The sequence below is a fragment of the Haliotis cracherodii genome, unplaced genomic scaffold, assembly GCF_022045235.1.
Source record: "Haliotis cracherodii isolate W230 unplaced genomic scaffold, xgHalCrac1.p SCAF_6, whole genome shotgun sequence".
Lineage (NCBI taxonomy): Eukaryota > Metazoa > Mollusca > Gastropoda > Lepetellida > Haliotidae > Haliotis > Haliotis cracherodii.
In genome coordinates, this window is record NW_027266319.1 from 31745750 (window position 1) to 31764845 (window position 19096).

At 40.2% G+C, this 19096-nt stretch overlaps 1 protein-coding gene across 1 annotated transcript; it reads left to right on the top strand.

Annotated features, from left to right (window-relative positions):
* The first annotated feature begins 921 nt into the window (after positions 1 to 921).
* Positions 922 to 19096, top strand: LOC139444616 (DALR anticodon-binding domain-containing protein 3-like). The gene is made up of 12 exons (XM_071225524.1): positions 922 to 1110; positions 1686 to 2008; positions 3138 to 3448; positions 5943 to 6013; positions 7010 to 7194; positions 7807 to 7865; positions 8942 to 9024; positions 10918 to 11041; positions 12244 to 12302; positions 14643 to 14759; positions 15625 to 15693; positions 18710 to 19096. Exons 1-12 carry the CDS (start codon positions 922 to 924, stop codon positions 18827 to 18829), a joined length of 1710 nt encoding a protein of 569 aa, XP_071081625.1. The 3' UTR covers positions 18830 to 19096.

The window sequence follows — 19096 nt, forward strand, 5'->3', positions numbered from 1 at the left end:
TAGTACACAATGCTCTTTAGTCAACAAGGACATAAAACATGCTTCTTCCCATTTTTTCTGATTTTTTTCTAATCCAAAGATTATCAGTTACTTAAGTGTGAACATCGTTATAGGCAGGCAGTACAGTGTAACACAACAATATACATAATAGTTTCAAGGATTACACAAATATTTGAAAAGATTTAGTGGTCGCGGTAGCCGCTGTCGGCTATAACAGGACGTGAGTTGAAGACCTACTGGCGACATGTTTAAAGACAAAATTTGAAATCAGTCATTTGTGTATCAAAATACAAAATATTGCCTTAAAGGGACAGTACGTCGATGGTTCTGTGTGTGTTCTCAAATGAGTATAGCTTCAGGGTAATGTAGGCATGAATAACTGACAACCAAATGTCCTTGCGTGAAAAATAGTGGATAGTTTAACAATTTTATAGGATGATGTCAAATTTGTTTGTTTGTTGTTTAACGCCGCACTTAGCAGTATTCCAGCTATATGACGGCGGACTGTAAATAATCGAGTCTTGACCAGACAATCCAGTGATTGATATCATGAGCATCGATCTAAGCAATTGGGATCGATGACATGCATCAACCAAATCAGCGAGCCCGACCACCCGATCCCGTTAGTCGCCTCTTACGACAAGCATGGGTTGCTGAAGACCTATTCCACCCCGGAATCTTCACGGGTCGGGTGATTTCAAAGATAGTTTTAACAATATATATTTAAAATGGGGTTTATGGAATGTTTGTTCGGGGTAAAACTAAACTCAATAAGTTCAAAGTAAAGCCATTGGATGTGGAGTGAATACTATGTGAAACTTTTTGAAGCAGTGCCATAAAAATAATGTTTGTCATGCGGGTTACAGGGAAGGTAAGAAATGAGAATTACTTCCCTTTGACATGTTTCCGGTGTAAACAAGCATGGCGCAGTTTGTCCAACATGACCCGTTGGGGTCGAGAATTATTCACGTTTTGAAAGAAAGTTGTTGTCAGTTTTCCGCTAGCAAGGCTCTAGAATGGAAAAAAATTAGCATTTGCAAAAGGTCACGAGATCTGAAAGAAGGAGAATTTGTGATCCCTAAAGGAAGCACATCCAAAGCTATCGAAGAGGTGTGTTTACTGACGCATTATATAGAGCCAAGAAAGCAGACATGTTATATTAACTGACCGATAACGAGTTCCTGTGGCCCAGAGGGAAAAAATCCATGCCGTTGCTAATTTTGTCTTTTGGACATTTAAATTATTATTACAAAAAATATGCAATTCAAAAGTCCTTACAGTACCCATCACAAGCTGCACTAGGTGTAGTCGGGTAGCTAACTAGTAATAGCATTCGCTCGTCACGCCGAAGACCAGGGTTCGATTCCTGGCATGGGTACAATATGTGAAGCCCAATTCTGGTGTCCCCCGCCGTGATATTGCTGGAATATTGCTAAAAGGGTCGTAAAACCCAACTCACTCCCTCACTCACAAGCTCACTATCACAGGGGTAGAAACTAACATATTTAGTCCACTAGTCCTTATAATGATAACATATAGCAAAACCCTTAAATATGGCAAATTTCTACTAGTACTTATGATACCTTAACTATTGGGCAGTTTGGCAAGGACTATAGGACTAGTGCCAATTTCTACCGCTGCTATCAACATGTCCTCCCTTCTGTATGCCTTGCCTTTCCTTCCAGACTCCCTCCATTCTGCTGGAGTATCTTCAGTCTCTAGTACCCCGACTCAGCAGTGTGGATCTACCTGTTACGTGTGTGGACTCGGACAAATACAATCATGCAAGGTTACATGTTGATCGACCAAAGAGTTTTTCAAATATCATCAGGCTGGTTGAACAAAGGGGAGACAACTATGGCAACTGTCAGCATAGATCTTCACATCCTGTGGTGCTGAACCCAGCAGACTTTCTTTGTATCAATGACGATGACTTCATAGCCACACCAGCTCATATCCGATATCTTATAGTGCTTCAGCATGTGAAACACTTACTATCTGCAAATGGGTAAGAAGCTTAAGAGAATTATGTCAGATGTGTGACAATTACTATGATAACAGAGCTCCAAATAAGCTGCGTATCTGCATAAAATACGCATAAGAAATGCAGAAATACAAAGTAAAATAAAATCCAAGCGTATCAAATATGCAACGAACATTACAGATACGCTACAAAAATAAAACTTGTATGTATCATCAAAATATTGTGAAGTAATTAGCAAATCAGCAACTTATTTGCCTTGCCAAACTCCACGATAACAGTTACATCATTATCATTTGCCCTCACACTTTCTTGTGGAAGTATCGTGGTATTTTTGAGTGCTATAAAGCTCTCGAACCCACACGACACCAGTTGCAGGGACTAGATGAAAAGTGTTTATAAATATTTAACTTAAATACCCACATGTGTAAAAACAAGTGGGTAACAGAAATTTGAATACCCAGATAGAATTACTGATACCCAATGATTTTAAAATGCATGGGTAAAATACCCACAACACAAAAAGCTTATCTGGAGCTCTGTGATAATATATGTATTTCATTCAGTATATATTATCTGAACTTTTAAGCCTTTAATGATGATAATCATGTTGTATGCATAAGGTTGTTACAAAAGTCTGTCTTACATGTGGTTACGATTGTATTGTAGTGCTTCCCGCATCCTGTGCAACGCCTCATCCGTTCAAATGTTTAGCCTACGGAAGCGAGAGACAGACGATATTTTTTTATGGAATCAGTCGGACGGGCCGTAACTGTCGTTCGGAATACCCCATTTTAACGTTTTTGAGGTTGCATGTTTAGAAAACATATTCTGACTGTCACTTTCATGATGTGGTAAGCGACGCTTTGAAAGGTCGTTCTGACGTGATCCGTAATGGAATGTCCTCAGATCTTTGTTTAGCGATAGCGAGAACTAAGATCTGATTTTAATGAGATTGACAGAGGTATTGTATCGGAGGGAAAGTTGTGATATTTATGAGATTGAATGGTACTTGTGAAATATCAGAAGAACTATATTATACCAGTCAAAAACCAGTATAAGTTTACATATTTGCCACTACATAGATACCCTGTTTAAATAATCAGACCTTTAGTATTGTTTGACATGATTCTGTCCACAACCTATGTGTTTACAGGTATCTCATAGAGCAAGTTCCAGTTGCGAGGTCAGCCAAACTAGATGACATTTCAGCTTCTCTTGGACTTGATTCCTGTGTATCAGCAACAGAAGATGAGAATCGTTGCCATGATGTCATGGCCAGATTGAGAGACTCTCGGTACAGGGAGCAGCTGGGCTCTTTAAATAAACAGAAAGATGATATTGAAGATGTTGATGAAGCTGGTGACAGACAACACGCTGTTGTTATTAACTTGAGACAATACATGGAGGAAAACCATATAGATGCTGGAAAGACAGGGTTTGATAAGAATTTATCTCTAGTGGATGGTGAGTCAAGTACCATGGTTACATTTCACTGTGTTTACCGTATTGACAGGAAGGCCGGAAGCCTATTGGTTAAAGCGTTCACTCGTCACGCCAAAGACCCAGGTTCGATTCCGGACATGGGTACAATGTGTTAAGCCCATTTCTGGTGTCCCCTGTCATGATATTGCTGGAATATTGCTAAAAGTGACGTAAAACCATACTCACTCTCTCACTCACTCACTGATTTTGGCTGATATCAAAATGAGCATATATGTTAGCAGTATTTTTTTAATGTTCTATCATTCTTATGTAATACCATGATATATTGCCTGTCATTTGTACCTGTTGTAGGTATTGGGTGACACTGTGGTTGCAATAGGGAGTTGTCTCCCTTTACTGACACAGTATCAAGCTCCTTTCCAGCTCGTGACACCTTCGTTACACTCCCGGTAACATCACCAAGGCCGTAGTTAACTTTCTTTTGACAGGGGGGAACAAATAAGATCATTCATTTCTTATTCACAAGGAAAATGTATTCTATAAAAAATCCAGGCTGGATACCCTCCCCCCCCCCCCCCAGATCACTGCCCATCAGTAGGGGGATTGGCCATTACAAGAATCTTGAAAATTGTCCTCTTACCCCAAATTTAGTAATATTATAGTTTTGTTAATGTCTTTTGGAATACCGGAATTCTGACGTGACCTGTAATGGGATGTCCCCAGATCTTTGTATAGTGGTTCCAGACCTGTGAAGATCCCATGCTTGCCGTAAAAGGTGACTATGCTTGTCGTAAGCAGCGACTAACGGGATCGGACGGTCAGGCTCGCTGACTTTGTTGATGCATGTCATCGTGTCCCAATTGCATGGATCGCTGCTCATGATATCAATCACTGGATTGTCTTGTCAAGAATCGATTATTTACAGACCTCTGTCATATAGCTGGAATATTGCTAAATGTAGCATTAAACAACAAACAAAACAAAGTATAGCGGTTCCAAGCAGTGTGTCTGATGTTAATGAGATAGCAGTTTCTTTCCTTTTAGTACTGGTAAAAGCTGACTGTCTCTCACGTATATTACAGCATTAGCCAATCATCATGACGCAATCACATCATCATCCAACCTGCTCACTCACTTGTGTCATCCATCACTCCACATGCTCTCTGTCTATTCCTTCTTCATCCAGTCTGTGCCTTTAGTCACTAGTCCAAAGCCTGAGTCTGACCAGTGAAGATCTGGGTTAGAATAGGTCTTCAGCAACCCATGTTTGCCATAAAAGGTGACTATGCGTGCCGTAAGAGGCGACTAACTGGATCGGGTGGTCCGGCTCGCTGAATTGGTTGATGCATGTCAACGTATTCCAATCAATCAATGCTCATGATGCTAATCACTGGATTGTCTGGTGCAGACTCGATTATTTACAGACCTTCTTTGAGTGGCATTTAGAAGTTGGTGTGATGAAGTAAGACGAGTTCTATGGATGAACAACTTCTTTATTACAATTAGTGCAACGTTTCGGTGTAGATCCTAACACCTTTATCAAGCAAGGATCTACACCGAAACCTCGCACTAATTGTAATAAAGAAGTTGTTCATCCATAGAACTCGACTTACTTTATTTACAGACCGTCGCCATATCGCTGGAATCTGGCTGAGCGCAGCGTTAAACCACAAACAAACAAACAAACAAACAAAAACTTATAAACTTTCTCCTGGTTCAGAAACATCAACTTACATCAAGATAGACACAATTTTATGGATAACAACTTCTTTAATACTGTGAAAAGCGACGTTTCGGTACAGATCCTTATACCGTTGTCAAGCAAGACTGATCAACTTACGTCACTCCATGAAGTAAACTAAGACTAAATCACACTTGTATTGAAAATTATGCCAAAATACATGTTGGGACTCGTTTTCCTGGTAAACTCCCAAGTCTGTGGTACAGGCTGTTCCCCATCTGTTGTTAAACCTCATCAACTGCAATACAGTCAGTGTGGACGAGCCAGCCCATATCTGTCTCAGCAGTCAGCAGCCTCTGATAGTATTCTCAATATGGTGGCTGAATGTTGATTTCTTTTCCTTAAGGTTATTGGACCCGTGAAGATTCCGGGGTAGAATAGGTCTTCAGCAACCCATGCTTGCCGTAAAAGGCGACTATGCTTGTTGTAAAAGGCGGCTAACGGGATCGGGTGGTCAGGCTCGCTGACTTGGTTGATGCATGTCATCGATCCCAATTGCGTGGATCGATGCTCATGATATCAATCACTGGATTGTCTGGTCCAGACTTGATTATTTACAGACCGCCGTCATATAGCTGGAATATTCCTGAGTGCAGCGTTAAACAACAATCCAACCAACAAACCAACCTTAAGGTTATTGAAGTATTTCTCTATCATTAATTCATACTGTTATTACAAATGTTGTATGGCTGTTTTATGTCGAAAATATGACTATAGCTGTGATGAACTGTTCCCAACATGCATGATCAGTTTTACCCTCTCCTTCTCCTACAGTTTGTCATGAAGATGGTCCTACTGACAACGTCCTGCACATCTCAAGGTTACAAGAATGTTTATCACAAACGGTAACAAATGATGACAATTTTATGTCATTCCACATTTAAAGCACCAAGCACTCTGCTCAAGGAGAAACACATGTTTTAAAAGTACAAGATGTTTTATTTAGATAACACATAGAAATTTGATTCCAGTCTGTAATGTTTATTACCGTATTCGACGTAATAAGCGCTGAGGGAGCTCTCCAAATTAGAAATAGGGGGCTCTTATTAGAATAAAATTTTGGTGAAAAAAGAACGGTTGAAAGATTGTAAACTTCATGGTTTATGCTGACAGCCTGAAATGATACAAAAGAAAAGTCTGTATGTATTAAAGAAGACAGATATATTTTTCCAGAATTTAATTGCCCATAATTATGGGTGCATGTAACACACGAGTGCATATTATACACAAATAAATAAATCTTGTGTACATTGATCAATCAGAAGGGGTGCTAATCGGGATTGTTCGCTTGCCAATATATAAGCAAATATCACCTTGGGCGCTTATTAGAGCGGGGCGCTTATTACATCGACTACAGTATTTAGAAAAGAGTCATGAAGTATCCAGAAGCATGTCCAAGCTGGCCCAGTCACATTTTGTTTTGCAGAGTTTCATTCCTTGGGCATTACTAAAGACGTATGATTGTAGATTCGAATCCCTGTATGCCCCAAATATGTTTCTAGGCTTTGTCGGCACCATACCCATGCTCATGGGTATCACCAAGATGGTAAACGTCTGAGACCTGCATCACTCCAGACTTACCTCCAACATCCAGCCAACATCCTGGGATATAACAGGAATACCGTTCATATCAGCATTAAACTCATCCCAGCTCATTGCTTATGATACCAATCACTTGATTGCTTGGTCTAGACTTGATTACTTACAGGCCACTATCATATCACAGGAATGTTGCTTTGTGCAGCATTAACACAAAACAAACACAAAAGATTTCCATGACTCCCAAGGGGTGACGATGTACTCGTAACATGAATGATGCTGACTGATGCTGTCTGCTGCAGATGGAGTCTGCAGCACATGTGATACACGTGGTCTCCGAGAGCCTAGCCTACAATCAGCAACAGACTGACCTATTGTTGAGGATTGCAGGGGTGGAGGGGTTGGTGGGACAGACCCATTTTGTCCTGGGGTCGGTAACAGGAAGGTCAGGCCAACCATGCAGCAAAACAGCTCAGGAGTTTATTCAGTGAGTATAATGTGGAGACAGGTAGTTTGGAAAAAAAGATATCTTTTAAGGAAGTGACTTTTTAGACCTTTATGCATGTTAAAACCTTGTTCAGCTGGGCAGTCTTGTTTTTGGTTTAGAAGTGGATGCCTCTTGGGGGTGATGTATTTTGTGCACGTTATGTCATGTTGATTTGTCAGTTTCCTCAGTTTAGTGTAACGGTGTAAGGGTAACACTATTTTTCAGGGCATTATCATTTGCAGAAGCCCAAGGTCTTCCATTAACTGCCTGACGAAGGCCTGTCGTCAAGTAATATGAGGGCATTTTCAAGTTACAGTGGCCGGCTCATTTCTGATAACATGCGGGCGGTTTAATGATAATTCTATCCATTTTAGCTATAATGTGAGATATTACCGCTATATCAGTAAATTGAAGTTCATTCTTTCCACGGTACATATCACAATGTCATTCTTTCATGCTCAATATATTGGGGGATTTCAAATTGGGTTTTTTATCATGTGTTTAATGTTATATACTTGCCAAATGCCTTTGCTGCCCAGGAGCGAGCATCTGGGACTTCAAGATGGCTGCGTATTTATTGAAGGAGTCAACACCATGTTGGTTCATTTGTAGGTTGAGGCTGGACCAGATGAGAGAGGCGTCCATCATGAAATATGGGGATGAAGTTCAAGGTAAGGCTTGTCACCATGGTAATTGCCATCATCTCATTTGTTTTCATTGAAATGCATGTCAATGCCATTCAAATGTTTGAACATTGTAATTGATTTACAATATTAATTGCAGAACATTATCTTCAAACATAAATATTTGATTTAAGCACTTCCATTTGTTGCACATGTTTAAGAATAAGAGTTACTGCTGCTTTCAGTGAGATGTGGGGTTATTTGTGCTTTTGCTCTGAAAGTTCATGTAACATTGTGAAAACAAATATATCCTGAACCCATATTACACTATTACAATAATATCTCATGGCCTGTCTCATGTCTGAAGTATCTCAACCTGAAACAAAGTACTCCTGTGAGATCAACCCCAAATCATTATCATTTAGTTCATGATGTGTGCTTCATATTCCCCTGATGTCCTTCACATGTCCATGAAACATCCTTGATGTGTCCTTCATATGCCCATGAAACATCCTTGATGTGTCCTTCATATGTTCTTCATATGCCAATCATGTCCTTCATATGCCAGTCATGTCCTTCATATGCCACTAATGTTGATGTGTCCTTCATATGTCCATGAAACATCCTTGATGTGTCCTTCATATGTCCATGAAACATCCTTGATGTGTCCTTCATATGTCCATGAAACATCCTTGATGTGTCCTTCATATGTCCATGAAACATCCTTGATGTCCTTCATATGCCCATGAAACATCCTTGATGTGTCCTTCATATGTTCTTCATATGCCAGTCATGTCCTTCATATGCCACTAATGTTGATGTGTCCTTCATATGTCCATGAAACATCCTTGATGTGTCCTTCATATGTTCTTCATATGCCAGTCATGTCTTTCATATGCCACTAATGTTGATGATGTCCTTAATATGTCCATGAAATGTCCTTGATGTGTCCTTCATATGTCCATGAAATGTCCTTGATGTGTCCTTCATATGCCAGTCATGTCCTTCATATGTCCATGAAATATCCTTGATGTGTCCATGATATGTCCTTGAGTTCTGTGCACAGTGAGATATCTGCCATAATCTTCTTTGAATGTGTGACAGTACAATGTTTCTTTGGGCAGGACAGGGATGGGAGACAACTCTGTCAGGGATGTCCTCAGCCAGCATTGCTTTTGAGATGTTGACTACATCCAGTAGAAACAGTGTAAGTACCTGGTGATGTCACCACCCAGGATTGCTAGCACTGTTTGTAATACATTAAACTACAGTTGTAACAAACTCAAAAGACCCACTAATTCCAGTTCGTTATAACCATAGGTCATTATAATCATTATACAGCACATATACAGCAAATGACCAGGACCCAAAAAGCAGTTCATTATCTCTGTCAGTTCGTTATAAACATGGATTACTGAGCAAAGGTACATGTATCAATATCACGATGAGGTCTTCTTTTTCTCATGGATGATAAAGATGCAGTCAGCAGTCTTCCAGCTATATCATGGTAGCCTGGAAGTGTCAGGTCTGAACCAGGCCAACCAGTGGCTGATAGCATGAGCAACTTCCCACATCGTATAGAATCCTTATGTGGCATTCAGAAGCTTTAGTATCAGTGAGGACAGGGATGGCTCAAGGATTTCAACTTTCGTTCTTTCAGTGTAATGTTATAGTTTGTTTGTTTGTTTGTTGTTTAACGCACCCTCAGCAAAATTCCAGATATATGACGGGGGGCTGTAAATAATCAAGTCTGGACCAGGCAATCCAGTGATTGAAATCATGAGCATCGATCCACGTAATTTGGATACGATAACATGTATCTACCAAGTCTGTGAGCCTGACACCCAATCCCGTTAGTTGCCTCTTACGACAAACATAGTCGCCTTTTACAGTAAGCATGGGTTGCTGAAGACCTGTTCTACCTCGGTTCTTCACGGGTCTTTTGGTACAAGTGCTGGTACTTTATCAAGCACGTGATTGTTTCATGAAGGTACCAACACCTGTTCTAAAACATTACATTGAATTTCATTGATTGAAAGATTAAGGAAGTTAAAATCCATATGCCGTGTCGGCTTCATCTATTACAATATAATATAAGATAGCTACGCAATAAATCACAAATAACAATGAAGAACGAAGATTGGTTTATTTCACGATAAAACATTGTTCTATCATGACATCATTTCTGGAGATTCAAACATGCGTTCGCAAGTAGATGGCGTCGTACATTGGACGGCGTTATTTTTTAGAGGGAAGTGTCCAGTGATTTGTTCCTCATGGATGTAGTTAGGCAACGTAGATAAATGCAATCACTTCCAAAAGTATAGAGATATAACTATCAGTATTGGGAGGAAAGGTACCAATGAAAGGTACAGGGAAAATTGATGTGAAAATTGTGAGAATATGTGGGAAAGACCAAATTTCCCCCCCTGTTCATAAAATGGACTTGTCTGACATTGCCGTGATTGGAGTCATCATTATTCAAATACGGGTTAATATTTTTTGAGCATGTACTTTTTACTAACATCCTTAAAGAGGCTGTATGTAATGTTGATATCTCATATATGAAATAAATGATTCATGTTCGTGGTTTATCGTACAATAAAACACTGCAGGGAGAATAAACCACTCCGGGCTGCACCCGTCATGGCGTATTCTCCCTGCAGTGTTTTTGTGTGCAATAAAAACTCCCACTCATTGTTTATTTCTTAAATAAAAACCAGCCACATCAAACAGCCAGAGACACGAACTCAGGTTTAGCTAGGGTGACACGCAGCATGATGTACTGAGCCCTGTGATTTACACTGAGTTTGTCCTTGTGTAGGTATTATATATTTTGTTATTTGTATACTCTCAGATTTGAAAAGGGGCTGTCGGGTAGCCTAGTGGTTAAAGCGTTTGCTCGTCACACCAAAGACCCAGGTTCGAATCCCGACATGGGTACAATATGTGAAGCCCATTTCTGGTGTCCCCGCCCTGATATTGATATATATATATATAACGGCATAAAACCATACTCACTCACTCACTCAGATTTGACCATTTTCTGTTAAATTATTTGATAGAGTCTCATGTTGCTATTGTTGTATTATTTGAACAGGTGAAGTTGGACGTGTCTGATGAGGACCGTATGGGTGCGGAGAACCGAGCGGGGGCATTCGTCATGTACAACTGTGCCAGATTGTCTACCCTCTTTACTCATTTTGAGGAGGCTGTTGAGAAAGGTTCAGATATATTTAAACAGATTTAGTCTTAAACAGACCTTATTTCTCTTGTAACATTCTCAAAACATAACCTAGGTCTCCTGTTGTTCTAGATAATTTACGTGATATACCGACAAAAATCTTTTTGTCAGTCAGTCTCATAAACCATCTAAAGTTAGAAATTTGTTTTTGAATATTTACAGTTAATTTTAGGCCAACTTCCAATTAGATTTTGCAATTAGGTGCAATTAAAAAAACACAAAAGATTTTATCACTGCTGTTCGTAAGAAATGATGAATAACATATATAAAAATAGTTATTCTAGCAAAAAACGAAAACATCCTTTATCTTTTGGTATGGTTTCACATTCATACTTACATGATAGTGTGACCTAGGAGTTTGTTTTTCATTTATAGGAGCCGAGTTCATCTGGAAGTTGAAAATTGTTTTAATAATATTTCCGAACACTTACAATAAATGTTAGGTAACAATTTTTGGAAAGCAACTAATAAAAGATAACAGGCCTTTAAATAATGATTGCAAGTTCATCAGTGGAAGTGAAAATGTTGGTGAGCTGTTATATTATGTCATGAGATTCAATCATTATATTCATCACACTTACCATCATGTACTGTTAAACCATGAAATAAACTGACATGAAAGATATGTTGAGTTCCACTGTTAGACTAATGACTGAGATGGGTTATATCATTGATGCTCCTTGTTCTTTCTTAATATCTAGAGAGCACTTAACGAGTGGACAGTCATCTAAGATGCTGCAATTTGCTGTGCAGAGTTGCATTCCTTAGACGTGCCAGAAACCTATGATCGAGGGTTTTAGTCATCTTAAATAATGGTTCATCCTGATAATGTTTCAAATTTGTCAGCACCATACTCTTACTTGTGGGTTTCACCAAAGTGGTAAATGTTTTAGACCTGCATCACTTCAGGCTTTCCTCCCACATCAAGCAGACACACTGTCATACAACTGTAATACTGTACAAAGCGGCGTAAAACCCATTGCACTCACTCACTTCTTCTTATTTTTCTGTCTCTTGACATTTTTACAAGAAGCTGCTTTTATGCGGCTTGTTAATGTCATATATATCTCAGTGAAAGAACCAAGAAATTAAGAGCTTCAGGACCATTGAAATAATACTTGTTATCTGTTACAAAGTCACCTGTTGTTTGCTTAGCTTATGATGAAAACCCTATTTCCCCAGGAACCTACCCACCACTCCCACCTGTTGGAGACGTCAAGTTTGAGCATCTGAAACAAGAGGTGAGTTGATTCAAACGGTATTTTTGGTGCAGTGTTTGAAAGAAAAAACAATTCCCAGGCTGCCATCAGGACCCACATACTATAGAGGCTGCATGCCCTGACTAAACTTTTCAGGCCCTGATGACCATAAGGACCCATACAAATTTGAAACTACGGGTCTGACAAAAGATCTACCTGCCACGGGCCTACGGGCCGGCACTTGTATCGAACACTGCCCACCCTCTCAATGTGATGAGTTAATTCAAACAATATTCTTGGGCGAAATTCCACATCTCAGATATCCTACTTACACATGTGCACAATTAGTGAATGGAGTCCAACTGCTGAGGACCCTTTGTCACAGGAGGCCATTGCAAAGAGTCATTTGGGGTTACTTATTCAGCTTATTATGAACAGTTCATTGTGAACCTTTGTATGATCCCACACTGTGCGTGTTTTGTCAGAGACCAAAACAGCTCTTCAACTTCATGCTTGACACACTCCAATCTCATTAAAATCAGTTTTAGTTCTCGCTACCGCTAAACAAAGATCTGAGGACACCCCATTATGGGTCACCGACCTTGTGTGAACTTTGACCGACCAATGGAATGACTGACGAGAAGTCGACATTAGCCAATCAGAAGGCAGCTTTCTCGTGCTTTACCGCACTAATTTCAAATTAGCGTCTACACTTCGAAACATATTCTGACAAATTCTCGATTAAAAATTTGAAACCTGAACTAAAGAACATTCTTGATGACTAATTGACAGTCTAGATGGTATGGATTCAGTCATTAAGCCCGTAACCATTGTTCCGAATACCCTGTGTTAAAGTTTTCGAGGTTGCATGATTCGAAATCACATTCCGACTGTCACTTTCATGATCTGGTAAGCCATGCTCTGATTGGTCGGATGTAAGGTCGTTCTGATGTGACCCGTAATGGGATGTCCTCAGATCTTTGTTTAGCGGTAGCGAGAACTAAGATCTGATTTTAATGAGATTAAACACACCTTCTTTCGGGTATTTAGATGTAAAAAATGGTTCCACTGCTCGTATATTGTGTTCTATCACCTCAACTGGTAACATTTAGATTTTGGTTTCCAAGTACATGTAATTATTTTCACCCATGTATTGTTTCCAGTGTCGTCTTATGTGCCTAACACAGGTGACAACACCATTTTAAAAGAAGTCCTGAATGAATTGTCATTGCACCTAGGGAAATTGTACAAAGTTAACCAAAGAATACTTCTGTCTGCTTGGGATTATTTTTAATTACTTTTTAACTTATTTGTCGTAGTATTATTTCTGTCATTGGCGTGCATGTTTTGGGAGCTGAACACAAGTTTGTCTTGTATGCTACACCTGTGGTAGAATACTGTTAATGTGTGGTAACTGTTGTTAACCTGTTCTACCCTCTTGTCTTGCAGTTTAACCTGTCATGACCTATTGTACATTAGTGTTGTTGTGAACATGTCTGTTTGCATGTGATGGAGTACAAAATTGTGCTTTTCCATTTTTCATTCTTGTATGCTCTATGCAGCAGACCTAATTCAAAGTTAATTATAGTTTTAGTTTCAGTAAATGTGCCACTGTCACTGAATTTTATGTCTGGTCCGTCACTTGCTTGTCTGGTTTGGTAACATGCCGTCATTGCATGTCAGGAGTACTACGCGTCAGACCCCAAATACTTTCTTTTTATGCAAATTGTGTGAGTGACCGGTACTACCGGTAGGGCAGGACATGCTTACCATTTTTACGAATACCTGGGTCTACTTGCACAAAATGATCTTAGCGCTAAGATGATCGTAACTCCCATACTTTAACACATGCTTACTATACTTGTAGCGCTAAGATCGCTTTGTGCAAGTGGGTCCTGGTGTTCAGTGATGCTTCTATCAAATTTTCAAGGCTGTTTGGCCTTTTAGTCCCACTTGAATGCTTACCATTTTTACGAACACCTGGTGTTCAGTGATCCTTCTATTACATTTTCAAGGCCATTTTGCCTTTTAGTGCCACTTGAATCTGTATTGACTGAAAATTGAGAGTAGATGTTCTCTATGGTTATGTTTTTATTTAACATGTTAAATGTCAGGAAGAGAATATTTGGAGAATAAGTGAGTGACGTTTTCACCTGATGAAGGAGTAAGCATATACTCCGAAATATTGTGTTCCTCTAAATAAAGAAGTTGACATCCATATATTCTCTTCCTTATGTGTATCACTTCTAAATGCCTTTCAAAGACCTGATGTTAAATGTCAGCGGAATTCATAAATCAATTCTTCCGTTTTCCCTTTTATTACCAGCAAGGTTTTATTCGTTCAACTTTACAGTGCTCTATACATGACCTTGTGTTCCCCAGGAGGAATGGGAGCTGATGTTTAACTACATCTACCCATACCCTGACCTCGTCGAACAGTGCGTGGAGAAAGTGGCGCCCTCTGCTGGAGACATACAGGCTCGCATACACACACACAAGGTACCGAACTGTACAAGGCTTCTTTGTACAACAACCTAAGACAATTCAAAATGAAACCTTTTACTAAATGACTGTACAAGCTGTACAACAACCTATGCCTGACAATATAGAATGCAATCTTAACTACATACAGAACTACCTGTATGGTAGAACTGGAGAACCAGTGACTTGGGTAGGAATATGGAAATGGGCTCCATCCATCCGCCTGCCTTTACGAAGGTTTTACTTCCCGGAATAACCATGCAATATTTCAGTGTGAGTGAAAATGGTTTTACGCCGCTTTTAGCAATATTCAAGCAATATCACGGCAGGGGACACCAGAAATGGGCTTCACACATTGTACCTATGTCGGGAATCGAACCTTTGCCTTCAGCATGACAAGCGAACTCTTTAACCACTATACTACCCTATCCATTTCGTTGTGAAGGTTCATATTATGCTTGAGTTGTGCTAAGCTGGTGCCACTTGTTTTTAACATATTTGATGTCCTTTAAATTATTTTTTTAACTTTAAGACGTATTTACCTTAAAGGTAGGGCTTGTTTGGAAAACTCATACACCTTTTATCATTAATTCTTAAAATTTTGCAAATTTTAAGGCTATGTTTTCACTGCAATTTCAGATTATTTATCCACAACTGTCCTCAGGTTGGAGTCTTTTCATTTCATCATTGAAGAACAAGTGGTGTTCACTATGTTAGTGAGGAGATAAATTCTGAGACAATGGTGTCAAGTTGACTCTCCAAATTTCATTAAGTCACGTGGCTTCAGTTGACAGGTTCTCAGTAGAGTTCAAAACCTGACTTAAAGAAACTTGGAGGAGATATGTTGACTCACAGAATCATGTTTCAGCCGTGACTGTTTCAGATCAGTAACTTCCTCATCAACTTGAGTCGGTGCCTGAGCTCCTACTACAGCAGAGTGCACATCCTCGGGGTGAGTCGACATCACCAGAAGCCCTAAACACTTACCAAGAGCCTTCCCCAAAACCGTCCCCAGAACCTGCATCAAAACTTCCCTGTATCCATCCTCAGAACCCCAATCAGAAGTTCATTATTACCTTCCCTTGAACCGGCATCGCAACTTCCATATATCCTTCCCCAGAACTACTATCAAAACTTCCCTATAACCTTACTCAGAACCTCCATCGCAACCTCCGTATATACTTCCCCAGAACTACTTTTGGAACTTCCCTATGACCTTACTCAGAACCTCCATCGCAACCTCCGTATATCCTTCCCCAGAACTACTTTCGGAACTTCCCTATGACCTTACTCAGAACCTGCATCGCAACTTCCGTATATCCTTCCTCAGAACTACTATCGGAACTTCCCTATAATCTTACTCAGAACCTCCATCGCAACCTCCGCATATCCTTCCCCAGAACCTCCATCAGAACTTCCCTATAACCTTACTCAGAACCTCCATCGCAACCTCCGTATATCCTTCCCCAGAATTACTATCAAAACTTCCCTATAACCTTACTCAGAACCTCCATCGCAACCTCTGTATATCCTTCCCCAGAACTATTATGGGAACTTCCCTATAACCTTACTCAGAACCTGCATCGAAACTTTCGTATATCCTTCCCCAGAACTATTATGGGAACTTCCCTATAACCTTACTCAGAACGTCCATCGCAACTTCCATATATCCTTCCCCAGAACTACTATCGGAACTTCCCTATGACCTTACTCAGAACCTGCATCGCAACTTCCGTATATCCTTCCTCAGAACTACTATCGGAACTTCCCTATAATCTTACTCAGAACCTCCATCGCAACCTCCGTATATCCTTCCCCAGAACCTCCATCGGAACTTCCCTATAACCTTACTCAGAACCTCCATCGCAACCTCCGTATATCCTTCCCCAGAACCTCCATCGGAACTTCCCTATAACCTTACTCAGAACCTCCATCCCAACCTCCATATATCCTTCCCCAGAATTACTATCAAAACTTCCCTATAACCTTACTCAGAACCTCCATCGCAACCTCCGTATATCCTTCCCCAGAACTACTTTCGGAACTTCCCTATGACCTTACTCAGAACCTCCATCGCAACCTCTGTATATCCTTCCCCGGAACTACTATCGGAACTTCCCTATAACCTTACTCAGAACCTGCATCGCAACTTCCGTATATCCTTCCCCAGAACCTCCATCGAAAAATTCCCTTTATCCTTCCCCAGAACCTCCATCGCAACTTCCATATATCCTTCCCCAGAACCTCCTTTGGAAATTCCCTATATACTTCCGCAGAACCTCCATCGCAACTTCCATAGATCCTTCCCCAGAACCTCCAACGGAAATTCCCTATGTACTTCCCCAGAACCTCCATTGGAAATTCCCTAACTACTTCCCCAGAACCTCCATCTGAAGTTCCCTATATCCTTCCTCAAAACCCCTATCAGAAGTTCATTAAATCCTTCCCCAGAAAAAGTCCAGTTTCAACCCTTGCTGAACTAGGCTGGAATATTATGGAGTTATATCTTGGCTGGTGCATATTTTTGACTATATGCATAGTCCAATCAAAATTGCGAAATGAAATCGACATCTGGCTGTAAACCGCTGTGCAGATTACTTGATTACGGTTGATTGCAGGATTTTCAAAGCATATGTACCATCAACTTAGCATCAATAGATATTTTCCCAATCTTTTCATGTTTTTAATCAAGGTGCTCATGTAATTTGATGCGTTTTGCAAAGCCAGACCTGTTTTATTACAATATAGACTGATTATCGATCAGATCGTCTTTACTTGCCGCCGTCAATTTAGTTTGAAGCAAATGCAAGTGATATGAGATGTGAATCTAAGAGGTCAAAAGGAGGGGCATAGAAGGGACATAACTTGTAATAGCCACTGGTGGCGCTACTAGTTCGGCAAGGGTGGAAATTGGACTTTTAAAGTCTGATTACTCCCTTGCCTCAGGAAGATGAGAAGTTTCCTGGTAATTGACAACTAACCGGGAATCAGGTTGTCACTATAGCTGTAGGGTAACACTTATACAAGAATGACTCTGAAATGAAAGCACTAACTGCTGTTATCTTGCTGGTTGTGAATCATATTTATCTGCCACCAGTGTCATTAAAGTCAGATCTGTAGATCCAATATGATATCTCTCTGCATGAAGATCTCAGGACACCGACAATGGTTGTCACGTCAGGTGAACCTTTTAATCAGCCAATCAGCTCAAGGCTTCTAATTCTAAATGCTCAGTGAGCGAAGCATTCAGAGATGAATATCTGATTAATGTATCTCAAAAACAAATATAACTGGGGAGTTCCAAATGAAAAAAAAAAAGTCGTGCTATTATGTTGTTGTGGATATTCCACACATCGATCCTGTATCAAGGGTACATTTGCTCTGTAGCAGTTTCATTTGCTGGGATCAAAATCTCCAAATCAAGGTGTTAAAGGAATGAGGTCGAATCACCTGATGGGCTCATGAGCCTTATTCAGACTTGGTGGTCAAAGTTTGCTCAGGGTTGACTTGACCTTTTGAGGTGACGTGAAATGTTTACACAGTGCAGTATTGTATCAGAGAACAAGATTTGATTTAATGAAAATGAGCTGCCACTTCACTCATTGACCCGTGAAGATCCGGGGAAGAATAGGTCTTCGGCAACCTATGCTTGCCATTAATGGCAACTATGCTTGTCGTAAAAGGCGACTAACGAGATCGGGTGGTTAGGCTCACTGACTTGGTTGATGCTTGTTATCGTATCCCAATTGCATGGATAGATGCTCATGATGTAAATAACTGGATTGTCTGGTCCAGACTCGATTATTTACAGACCGCCGTCATATAGCTAGAATATTGCTGAGTGCGGCGTTAAACAAACAAACAAACAAACACTTCACTCATAACTCAAATGGTCTGTTTCAAGATAACTGGTCCAAATCTATGCTTGATGTTGATGACATTAATAACCCTGCTGATCTTTTCCCCAGGACGGCAGGCCCCATCTCCTGCCACTGATGTACGCACGGCTTCACCTGATGAGAGCTGCCCATCGCGTCATCAAGAATGGTCTTAACATGATGGGGATACAGCCCTTCTCGCAGCTGTAACAACAGTCGCGCCATATCACTCTGACAGTTGGTGTGGGGCTGGCACAGTGACAGTTCCAGAAACACTTATGGACGAGAGATTCACAAGACATTAAAGCAGCGATGAAGAAGATAATTTGTTATTTCAACAATACAGCTTGCACACATATATACTATATAAAAGGAAATAACTTATTTTTTCCAATCTCAATAGACAGCCTCTGTGGCTTAGTGTTATAGACTGTCTGCCTAGACAGGTGAAGGTTGGTAGTTCGATCCCCAGCCGCA

Bases quoted from the DNA above. Each gene is read 5' to 3' on its own strand.
- LOC139444616 (XM_071225524.1), top strand. From the start codon at position 922: ATGGCGCAGTTTGTCCAACATGACCCGTTGGGGTCGAGAATTATTCAC. The intron at 3,449-5,942 runs GTGAGTCAAGTA...CTTCTCCTACAG, and splicing joins GAATTTATCTCTAGTGGATG to TTTGTCATGAAGATGGTCCT. The intron at 15,694-18,709 runs GTGAGTCGACAT...TCTTTTCCCCAG, and splicing joins GCAGAGTGCACATCCTCGGG to GACGGCAGGCCCCATCTCCT.